Source organism: Gigantopelta aegis, chromosome 6, assembly GCF_016097555.1.
Source record: "Gigantopelta aegis isolate Gae_Host chromosome 6, Gae_host_genome, whole genome shotgun sequence".
Taxonomy (NCBI): Eukaryota; Metazoa; Mollusca; class Gastropoda; order Neomphalida; family Peltospiridae; genus Gigantopelta; species Gigantopelta aegis.
This window is the reverse complement of record NC_054704.1, coordinates 12887077-12898794: the sequence shown is the minus strand read 5'-3', so window position 1 is coordinate 12898794 and position 11718 is coordinate 12887077. Positions and strand designations below refer to the sequence as shown.

The 11718-nt window shown below is 36.5% G+C and overlaps 1 protein-coding gene across 1 annotated transcript; it reads right to left on the bottom strand.

Annotated features, from left to right (window-relative positions):
• Nucleotides 1–814: 814 nt before the first annotated feature.
• Nucleotides 815–9079, bottom strand: LOC121375675. Its single transcript, XM_041503248.1, has 5 exons — nt 8804–9079; nt 5640–5822; nt 4365–4631; nt 3609–3868; nt 815–2732 (listed from the first exon to the last, which is right to left on the bottom strand). Exons 1-5 carry the CDS (start codon nt 9046–9048, stop codon nt 2008–2010), a joined length of 1680 nt encoding a protein of 559 aa, XP_041359182.1. The 5' UTR covers nt 9049–9079; the 3' UTR covers nt 815–2007.
• Nucleotides 9080–11718: the final 2639 nt, after the last annotated feature.

The following is an 11718-nucleotide window of genomic DNA, read 5'->3' as shown; positions in this document are numbered from 1 at the left end:
TGTCTAGCGTAACAACAATATAAACAGCCAATGCTTCTTAACGATTTCAAATATGTCTATGTTTAATATTATTGTTATGTGTTTGTTGACAATATATGTGTATGTGAAACTACCTAGCAAAAAATACTTTAGACATTCTATATATCTCACAAAGTTCACGTGAAACCCAGTTATCTTGCACCTCGATCACATAGGAGGTGCTACACTTTGTATGGGTGGAAATATTATTGACAGTGAGTATTAATTTTGTTCGTAATCACGATTTGTATGTGTGTGTTTGTGTGTGTGTGTGTGTGTGTGTGTGTGTGTGTGTGTGTGTGTACGTGTATGAGCACGTGTGTGTGTGTGTGTGTGTGTGTAATAGCACGTGTGTGTGTATATATAAAGAAAGAAAGAAATGTTTTATTTAACGACGCACTCAACACATTTTATTTACGGTTATATGGCGTCGGACATATGGTTAAGGACCACACAGATTTTGAGAGGAAACCCGCTGTCGCCACTATATGGGCTACTCTTCCGATCAGCAGCAAGGGATCTTTTATTTGCGCTTCCCACAGGCAGGATAACACAAACCATGGCCTTTGTTGAACCAGTTATGGATCACTGGTCGGTGCAAGTGTTTTACACCTACCCATTGAGCCTTGCGGAGCACTCACTCAGGGTTTGGAGTCGGTATCTGGATTAAAAATCCCATGCCTCGACTGGGATTCGAACCCAGTACCTACCAGCCTGTAGACCGATGGCCTATCACGACACCACCGAGGCCGGTGTGTGTATATATATATACGAGCACGTGTGTGTGGTTGCCAAACACGTTTAATCAAATTTGTTCAGAACAGCAGCTTGCATTATAATCTCTATTTAACGCTAATAATTAAAACAAATTCTCATCATATCCGCATTTTATATATTAAACATACATGTATACATAGATATGCACGAAGAGAAACCTGAGAACAACAATTAGTCCATTATATGTCAAATAATATAGAGTATATGTAAACAAAAATTACACAAATATTGACTAGTATCAAAAGACATTGGTATACAATAATACTGATATAGCATTGGCCATACACTATTTTAACATACGGTATAACATATGGTATGGTATGCGTACGTGTCTGTAAGTAGTAAAATGTATCAGATATGATACGGATCATCATAAACAAGTTACCATTTATTATTAGGCATCAGTAGTGGATCCAAAATGGATTTGGAGGGGGGTGGGGGGGGGGGGCAATGATATGAGGCCGAATGCTACAAACGTTCCCGAAGTGATTCCTCTGATACTCCAACGTAAAAAATGAAAAAATTAAATAAAAATATGACTGTCGCAAAAGTTGAAGGAGGGGGGGGGGGGGGGTGAGACGGGCCCCTGCCTGCCCCCAGATCCCCACTGAACATTATTTTCACAGACGACGCACACATGCACCCTATTTGTAAAGTAAATGCGATATGATTAAACTAAACGGAATTTATTCATTTAGCATAAATTCCGTTTACTTTACAAATAGGGTGCATGTGGGTCTCTGTGAAAATAATGCGTAGGATGGCCAAATCATGAATGACACCAATTAATTTCAGACAGTAAGTAAAATATCGAACAATCACATATTAAGTTCATTAATTCTAAAAATAAGAATCTCAAAAGTAGGTGAAATATTGTCTTATTAATTTCAACAAAATGCCTCACTACAGGCCTGCAATGATTATAAATAAGACTATTTGTTCAGTCCCACTCAATATAGGAGACCCTGAATTAGTAAATGCATTATCTGTTCGGTCCAGGACTGTGTTCAACCAGAGTTGAATGACTAAATTGGGAATTAGTTATTTGGTTGGCGACCATTAGCTATGCCTGCTGTCGCTAAACGCAGTCTTACGTTCAGTCAGCCGTTTGCAAACTATGACTGGACTCCTACGATTTAACGTATATGGCGTAAAACCCAGTCTAGCAAGCGTTAGCGACAAACGGCTGACTGAACTCACACCAGACCTGCTTCATGAAGACGCAACCAGCCACGCCGTGAGCGTGATGGCGGCGACAGAAATCCGTGGTCCACTATTCCACGAACGACTGCTGCAAGTGTCTGACGATTTCAGAGCCAATCTTCTCGAGTGGTCTGTCAGAGCATCATCAAAGAGAGCATCTCTGGTGAAATTGTGATCCTCGATATGCCAGTGGGCGACCACCAGGTCATATTTGCCATCTTGGTTTTGTTGCAAAAACTCCAGATATATTCCAACGTCTAAATCTTTAACCATGGTCATCGGACCTTCAATTTCCAAGGCCATCCCATCATTTGGAAGCTCCTCGTCTGGTCTCAGCCTTCCCCGAAGTTGCACTCCCAGCTTGCAGAACAACCCCTTGCCATCTGAAGTCTCTTCAATAAACAGATTCCCAACAACTCCGTTACCGTAAACACCCGTATACGTGCTGGCGGGTTTCGTCAGAGGCGTGTTAACGGGTTTCTTCGGAGGAAGAGGTTTCATACGTACGACCTGGGCCTCCCATGGCAGTGGGAAGGAACAGGCGGTCGTGGTGTTAATCCAGGATCCGTAGCCTCTGAACAATTCGGTCAGGTAATAGAGCATGGCGGTGATTGTTTCGAATGTTTGCCCAGGTCCGTTTATGCTGATGACAAACCCCGTGTTAATCCCTGGGACAAGCCAGAGCATTGAAGAATACGCGTAAAAGTCGCCACCGTGGAAGAACACCTTTATACCTGGAACAAAAACATCAAGGAATAGTAGTGTAGGATCTTCTTCAACCGGACAAACGGGCCTTTGAAACTAAAAGGCCGCTTTTAGGTATTTTTCTGATCCCTATCTTACCAATAAATATATCTTTGCTACAGATTTGTATTTCTTACCGTTATAATATCTGGTCATGACACTAAGGTAGTATGTGTCTCTTACCATTATAAAATCTCGTCATCAGATTGAGACAATACGTGACCCGTACTATTATAATACTTCGTCGTCAGACTGAGACAGTACGTGTCTCTTACCATTATAATATCTCGTCATCAGACTGAGACAATACGTGACTCGTACCATTATAATATCTGGTCATCAAAATGAGACAATACGTGACTCTTACCATTATAATACTTCATCATCAGACTGAGACAATACGTGACTCGTACTATTATAATACTTCGTCATCAGACAAAGAGAGTACGTGACTCTTACCATTATAATATCTCGTCATCAGACTGAGACAATACGTGACTCGTACCATTATAATATCTGGTCATCAAAATGAGACAATACGTGACTCTTACCATTATAATAGCTCGTCATCAGACTGAGACAATACGTGACTAACCATTAAAATATCTGGTCATCAGACTGAGACAGTACGTGTCTCTTACCATTATAATATCTGGTCATCAAAATGAGACAATACGTGACTCTTACCATTATAATATCTGGTCATCAAAATGAAACAATACGTGACTCTTACCATTATAATATCTCGTCATCAGACTGAGACAATACTCTTACCATTATAATATCTCGTCATCAGACTAAGACAGTACGTGACTCTTACCATTATAATATCTGGTCATCAAAATGAGACAGTACGTGACTCTTACCATTATAATATCTGGTCATCAGACTGAGACAGTAAGCCACCTGCACGTCGTCCACAGGGAACACGGGGGGATGTACTTTACGATACTCTCTCCGGGTCGCCTTCAACAGCACTTGATCTCTGAACATCTCCAGGAAGCGAGGGCCGCTCGGCGTGGTGAAGATCGGGTCGAATCGATAAACCCCCAGCAGATGGCGCAACCACTTGACCAGGTCTTCAGCATTGGAGCACAGCGCTCCTGATGGTTCAAGAGGGTGGATTCTGCGTGACAATCAACGGAAAATGTTTTTTTTTTTTTTTAATAGTATAGGCTTCAGAGGTGTGTGTGTGTGTGTGTGTGTGTGTGTGTGTTGTCTGTGTGTTTGTGTGTGTGTGTGTGTGTGTGTGTGTGTGTGTGGTAATTAGTTGATCCACATCCATTGGCGTAGACAGGATTTTATACTGGAGGTCCAACCACATTTGGGGGGGGGGGGGGGGGCAATCACACTATGTCTGTAATAGAGGGGGTGTGTCCTCTATAGCCCACTCTCCCTGGCTATGACAGTTTCCACAATACATTATAAAGATATAATATGTGAAATGGTATGTACGTGTATATGTACCGTATGTATTTATATGTATATGCGATTTTTTTTACACATATGATATATATTTATGTATGTCATAATATGTATTTATATATGATTACATCTAAATATACGAGTATATTATGTAATATTTGTGATTGTATGTATGTAATAAGTAGGCTATAGCAGACCTGTATATAGAATGATCTTGAACTTCGAGTCTGTGTGTGGTCACATTGAAAATATGAGGAGCAGCAATATTATTCTTTAAAAAGAAAGCTTGGTCTAAAACGGTCGATGACGTCATGCCCAGAGGTTGCCATAGTCTCTCTTCCAAAAGATCCTCCCATTGTTGTCCTGTTAGCTTTTCCGCCACGTGACCTGCCAAAGTACTCAGTACGTTGCTATACAGAAATTGGTCACGGAAAGAATATTTAGCAGGAAGCAGTCTTAGACGCCTAAAAAAAGTGAAAATTATTTATTGGAATATTACAGAGTTATAGTCACAGAATCACACACAAAAATAATTTAAAAATTAATATAAATAAATTAGGACTTGTACAATTTACTAATTAAGAAAACATAAAAACTCATAAAATCACGTTAATTCATTTAGTGATTGTGTACTGTTAAACAGACAGTTTGGTAGTTCTAGTGTCCTCTCACTTTATCCTGGTTACTAGTATATGTTAGGTAGATGACGACAGTTATTTGTGAATTTTCAGTTGACTTTTATGCATGCCAGCCCTGGCATCCTCAATGCCTACCTATGGTTTAAAAATAAAGAAAGATACAGATATTTTTAGTTTCAAGAACATTACAAAAAGGGTCATAATTATAAATAAGACTCATTTAAGATATTTTTAGTTTAATGTTTGTGCTACTTTCATCATAATCTGCCCCAACTGCATGGTTTTGGGTGCATTTTTGACAATGTTCCAACCCATGCATGCAAACCACACCCAAGCAGGAGTTGGCGGATATCACACATATATTTATGGAAACTTTACTCATCAAACCTTACAAAACCTCTCATTCGAATAAAGGTTTAGCAATTAAATTTTTCACAAAATCAGCTTGTTTGAAAATTACCCAAATGATCGCGGTCCACTTTTGTCACGAGGTAAACCCGGTGCATGAATACCAAGTCTCAATACAGATAAACTGTTTGCATTGCTGGTGAAAAACCAATTGTCATTTTAAAAAATAAACTCTTGGCTATTATTAAGCTTAAGAATTTACTTCCTATTCCAAATAATTAGCCTTCAAACATGGATCTGTGCAAAACCAACAAGCGAACTCAGAGTGCACAAGGGAGCTAACTGTATATAAACAGGACAGAGGGCATTCGAGCTAGGGATTGGGGGATCGCCGATTTATTTTTAAAACATCTCCTGGACTTTGTTTTCTACATCTAGTATTTTCGATACGATGATGGTTTTGTAGCTTAAGTTTTGAAAACTTACTTTGAGAATTCTTCCCTGGTCAGATTGTCATGGTAGCCAGCATATATTCCGAGGTCAGCTGTTGCGATGCCGGTGCGGTGAGACACAATATCTCGAAGCGTTGACAGCGACAGTCCATCCAGTCCGTCGTTCAGCGCATAGTCCGGTCCTAACAGATCAGCCAGTTTCGAATCCCACGTTACACTCGGTAAAAAGAAGAAACAAGTATTTTGTAAAAACTTTATCGTCGTACGTCATTCTTCGATATTCTTTGACTTTCAGTCAGTAATCTGGGTCACACAAAAACATATTATTCTTTGTTTAAATGTTTGACGCCATTTTGTTAAAAGTTAAAATAAAAATATGACGCCTTCAGGCAGCACTATACAACGTTTATTTGTATTGTCCGCTTATCTGCAAAGAAGATCGAGTTTTTCGTGGTGCTTTTCACACTTCCTTCATAATAAACAAATGAAGGCTTAACCTTTCCCACAGCAGAAAGCCTATATCATTTATTTGGAGAGTGATCCAGAGTGCTTCCATTATGCATTCTGTTTTGGTTTTTAAATGTAAATGGTAATCCACGTTTCATCTAGCATAATTTGACTTCTTTCTGAAACTGCATGGAAAGATAATGTGAAGTTGTCTATCATCTATTCATTTTAAAGTCAACTTGCAATGCGCTTAGCATTAATTCTAGCATTAAAAGAACAGACCCTAGTTTCAACCCGTGAAAATTAACACTAAGTTTAGTTAATTTACAAACCTGTAACACATTTGGATAAAGTTACAATTGAGTGAAACACGAGTCTGTGACTTTGAAATGGTGAAATACCCTCTAAAAATAGACTAAAACCCGACTCCATAACTGTTACTTCTCAGACGCACGTGCGTTTTTAAAAATATGAAAATTGCATTTTGTAATGTTAAAAACACCAGGATGACCAAAAACACTTCGAATGTACGGAAATTGATAATCTAAACCATAAAATCTAAGTAAAGTATGATTTCAGTTATCAAAAAACGGCTATAATAGTCAAAATATGCCTTAGTGTTTAAAAACTAGGGTATGTCCATTTAATTCGTATTAGACGGCAACTGACCGTGCCCAGACATACTGGCATCAGGGGTAATGAAAAGGCAGATACAGCTGCCAAGTCTGCTGCTTTGGATTCGCCTCGTGTCAGGGTTGTTTGTCTTACACAGATCTTAAACATGATATAAACAAATATATCTTCTCAACTTGGCAAAATGATTGAAACGGTGCGGTTGTGAACAAGCTTCATTCTACCAAGCCGGTCCTAGGGGTGGTAGTCCTCCTATAGGCATGCAGGAAAAAAGAAGTGGTCTTGTGTCGTGCTCGCATCGGTCATACATATTTGATACATCTATTTATCTTAAAGAAGGAGCCTCCACCTCTGTTGTACAGCTCTTTATACTGTGTTTTAACGTTAGGATTTTGATGTTGATGTTGATCATCAATTCATAGAGGACTTGCTTCACCCACTCGATTTCACTTTGCACATTAGAGACATTAAATGTTCCCAGGGTTGGATAATGCTAAGCACCCTACCAACAAGTCTTCCGTCAATTTTGACGAGGTTATTTACTCGAATATTAGAAGCCATATTTGCGTTCTACACAATTTTGTCGTCTGCTAGTATAGTATTGATTTCTATCAGTCGTGAACGTTAGATTCATAATTAAGTGTTTGATGTGTCACAACTACATCATAATGTAATACAAGTTATAATTAATAATCAATTAATGTTTTATTAAATTAATTAAAAACACGTATTTGTCATTACGGCATGTCGTAAACAGCTCGTGATCAGCTTACACTCGTAGTAAAAATGTATGAATGAAGAAAGTAGCCCCTGTGGAATGTCCTGTCAGCCAATCAGAAAGAAACGTACTCTTACAACAGCCAATCGTTAAATAACAATGCCAGGAGGACATACGATTTAGTTATGATATAAATATGACCCTCGTTATGTTGTACCTGGTAGGTAATAAAGTTACATAGTTACCCTTGTTTGACACCCAATAGCCGATGTATTGTTGTGCTGGGGTGTCGTTAAATAGTCGTAATTCCTTCATTCTTAGCGTTGTCCACCTACTAGCCCTATCAGCAAATCGCAGACTTTCATTTGAGACTCCTAATCATGAAGAATCTATCGAAAAGCCGTCGCATGAAGAGAATAGTCGCATGTGATAAGACAAACGTTACGATTTCATCCGTTGCTATGCAATCGGTTATTATAGGATGAGGCACTCGTATCGTGTGGCGTCGCCTAAAGCTAAAGTTATACACCTTTCATTTTGTTTCAGTTATGGACGTTATTCAGTGGTAGTTAAATAGATAATAATACATGAGTGGCCGTTAGATACCATTTATCTCACGAGTTGCGAGATAAATGGTATCTAACGGACACGAATGTATTATTTTATTTCTTATATATCCCCCAAAACCAGGTTTTTAAAGCAAATTTTAACATCTTTTTTGACTAAAAGTTATTTACAGCCGTTGCACTTGTAGCTGACTTACGCGTCACAGACACATTATTGTCAGATTAACTATACGTTACAATGTAATCGATTTCCATCTCCCTGTTTTTTATTGGACGTATGGCATTGTCATGGGCGTATGGGGACTCTTTGATTTAGGGGGGCTGGAGGGGTTGATTTGCCCGAAATTTTCCCAGATAAAAACTTCCCGAATTTTTCCCACTGTTTTGCCCGAATTTGGGCATTGTTGACCTAGTCATCACCTAGAAGCAGCCAGTCGTATGTCTTGAAATTGTTAACACACGTACGTGACAGTGTTAACAAGTATGTGTAATCATAAATAACACATCGTGTTCTCACCAACGGGTGTGTAAGAAAAAATATTCTTCATCTGAAATACTGGTATGTGACTACCAAGCAAATTCGTGAAGATGACCAGTACTTCAGAGGCATAAATTATTAACTTCTAGTTAATCACACGCACACACACACATACAAACACACACACACACACACACAGAGAGAGAGAGAGAGAGAGAGAGAGAGAGAGAGAGAGAGAGAGAGAGAGAGAGAGAGAGAGAGAGAGAGAGAGAGAGAGAGAGAGAGAGAGATCGTTTCACCGGCCCAACATATTTTTTTGTGATATATCAAAACAATATATTACTGATAATACTTACGTGTTTCCATTTAAAGATTTCTTATTTCTCTGCATGATATCCACCAGTATTGCCGATGTAAACATTTTGCTAATAGAACCGATGTTAAACAGAGTCTCCTTATCAACCTTCCGGCCGCTGTCGACGTCGACGACACCATACCCTGTGGCGTATGTAGCATCACCGTTTACAACGGCTAACATCGCGCCTGGAATGCGGCGACATTTAACCATTTGTTCCATGAAGCTGTCGATTTTATTCTTCATTTCACTTGAGAGAGTAGTTTGAGAGAAATGGAAAGATGGTACTACAAGAAAGAGGAGGAACGCACACCGAAGTTCTTGGCTGGCAGACGACATCTTTGCAACAGCAAAACTACTTTTTGAAACGGAGGTAACACGCATGCGGTTTGTTTGTATCGGACTGGCGCCGCAGCAACAGTAGGGTTGTTGGAAGATTCACCGCTTGGTGAAACATGATAGTGAAGTCAGAACGTGTAAACAACAGTAACATTGCGGATTAAACTGGGATGTGGTGCCAGTGTGATTCACGATTCCATTAAAAAAACATCCGAACTAAGCCGATGTATGGCGGAATAGACCGGAATTAATCGAACTTTATTTAATCCTTTTCTGTACTGCTTTTTATAGTTCAAGTATGTTTTGTTTAACAACACCACCAGAACACATTGATTTATTTATCATCGTCTACTGGATGTCAAACATATGGTAATTTTGACATATAGTTTTAGAGAGGAATCCCACTACAGTTTCTCCATTAGTAGCATAGAATCTTTTATATGCACTATCCCAGACAGGATAGCACATACCACGCCCTTTGATATACCATTCATGGTGCACTGGCTAGAACAAAAATAGCACTATGGACCCACCGACAGGGACTGATCGTAAATCAGGCGAGCGCTTCACCACTAGGCTACGTCCCGCCCTCTGTTTATAGTCGTACATATCTATTTAATAATCTCTGTTTATAGTCGTACATATCTATTTAATAATCCATGTTTATATTCTCCTCATCTTTTTATAGTCATACATATCTATTTAATCATCTATGTTTATATTCTCCTCATCTGTTTATAGTCGTACATATCTATTTAATAATCTATGTTTATATTCTCCTCATCTGTTTATAGTCGTACATATCTATTTAATAATCTATGTTTATATTCTCCACATCTGTTTATAGTCGTACATATCTATTTAATAATCTATGTTTATATTCTCCTCATCTGTTTATAGTCGTACATATCTATTTAATAATCTATGTTTATATTTTCCTCATCTGTTTATAGTCGTACATATCTATTTAATAATCTATGTTTATAGTTGTACATATCTATTTAATAATCTATGTTTATAGTCGTACATATCTATTTAATAATCTATGTTTATAGTCGTACATATCTATTTAATAATCTATGTTTATATTTTCCTCATCTGTTTATAGTCGTACATATCTATTTAATAATCTATGTTTATAGTTGTACATATCTATTTAATAATCTATGTTTAAAGTCGTACATATCTATTTAATAATCTATGTTTATATTCTCCTCATCTGTTTATAGTCGTACATATCTATTTAATAATCTATGTTTATAGTCGTATATATCTATTTAATAATCTATGTTTATAGTCGTACATATCTATTTAATAATCTATGTTTATAGCTGTACATATCTATTTAATAATCTATGTTTATAGTCGTACATATCTATTTAATAATCTATGTTTATATTCTCCTCGTCTGTTTATAGTCGTACATATCTATTTAATAATCTCTGTTTATAGTCGTACATATCTATTTAATAATCCATGTTTATATTCTCCTCATCTTTTTATAGTCATACATATCTATTTAATCATCTATGTTTATATTTTCCTTATCTGTTTATAGTCGTACATATCTATTTAATAATCTATGTTTATATTCTCCACATCTGTTTATAGTCGTACATATCTATTTAATAATCTATGTTAATATTTTCCTCATCTGTTTATAGTCGTACATATCTATTTAATAATCTATGTTTATAGTTGTACATATCTATTTAATAATCTATGTTTATAGTCGTATATATCTATTTAATAATCTATGTTTATAGTCGTACATATCTATTTAATAATCTATGTTTATATTCTCCTCATCTGTTTATAGTCGTAAATATTTATTTAATAATCTATGTTTATATTCTCCTCATCTGTTTATAGTCGTACATATCATTTTAATAATCTATGTTTATATTCTCCTCGTCTGTTTATAGTCGTACATATCTATTTAATAATCTCTGTTTATAGTCGTACATATCTATTTAATAATCTATGTTTATATTCTCCTCATCTGTTTATAGTCGTACATATCTATTTAATAATCTCTGTTTATATTCTCCTCATCTGTTTATAGTCGTACATATCTATTTAATAATCTATGTTTATAGTCATACATATCTATTTAATAATCTATGTTTATAGTCATACATATCTATTTAATAATCTATGTTTATAGTCATACATATCTATTTAATAATCTATGTTTATAGTCGTACATATCTATTTAATAATCTATGTTTATATTCTCCTCATCTGTTTATAGTCGTAAATATCTATTTAATAATCTATGTTTATATTCTCCTCATCTGTTTATAGTCGTACATATCTGTTTATAGTCGTACATATCTATTTAATAATCTATGTTTATATTCTCCTCGTCTGTTTATAGTCGTACATATCTATTTAATAATCTCTGTTTATAGTCGTACATATCTATTTAATAATCCATGTTTATATTATCCTCATCTTTTTATAGTCATACATATCTATTTAATCATCTATGTTTATATTTTCCTCATCTGTTTATAGTCGTACATATCTATTTAATAATCTATGTTTATATTCTCCACATCTGTTTATAGTCGT

Excerpts from the sequence above, each read along its gene's own strand:
- LOC121375675 (XM_041503248.1), bottom strand. The coding sequence starts at position 9,048 with ATGAAGAATAAAATCGACAGCTTCATGGAACAAATGGTTAAATGTCGC. Across the intron at positions 4,632-5,639 it reads ACCAGGGAAGAATTCTCAAA|GCGTCTAAGACTGCTTCCTG; the intron begins GTAAGTTTTCAA and ends CACTTTTTTTAG. Across the intron at positions 3,869-4,364 it reads CAAGATCATTCTATATACAG|AATCCACCCTCTTGAACCAT; the intron begins GTCTGCTATAGC and ends ATTGTCACGCAG.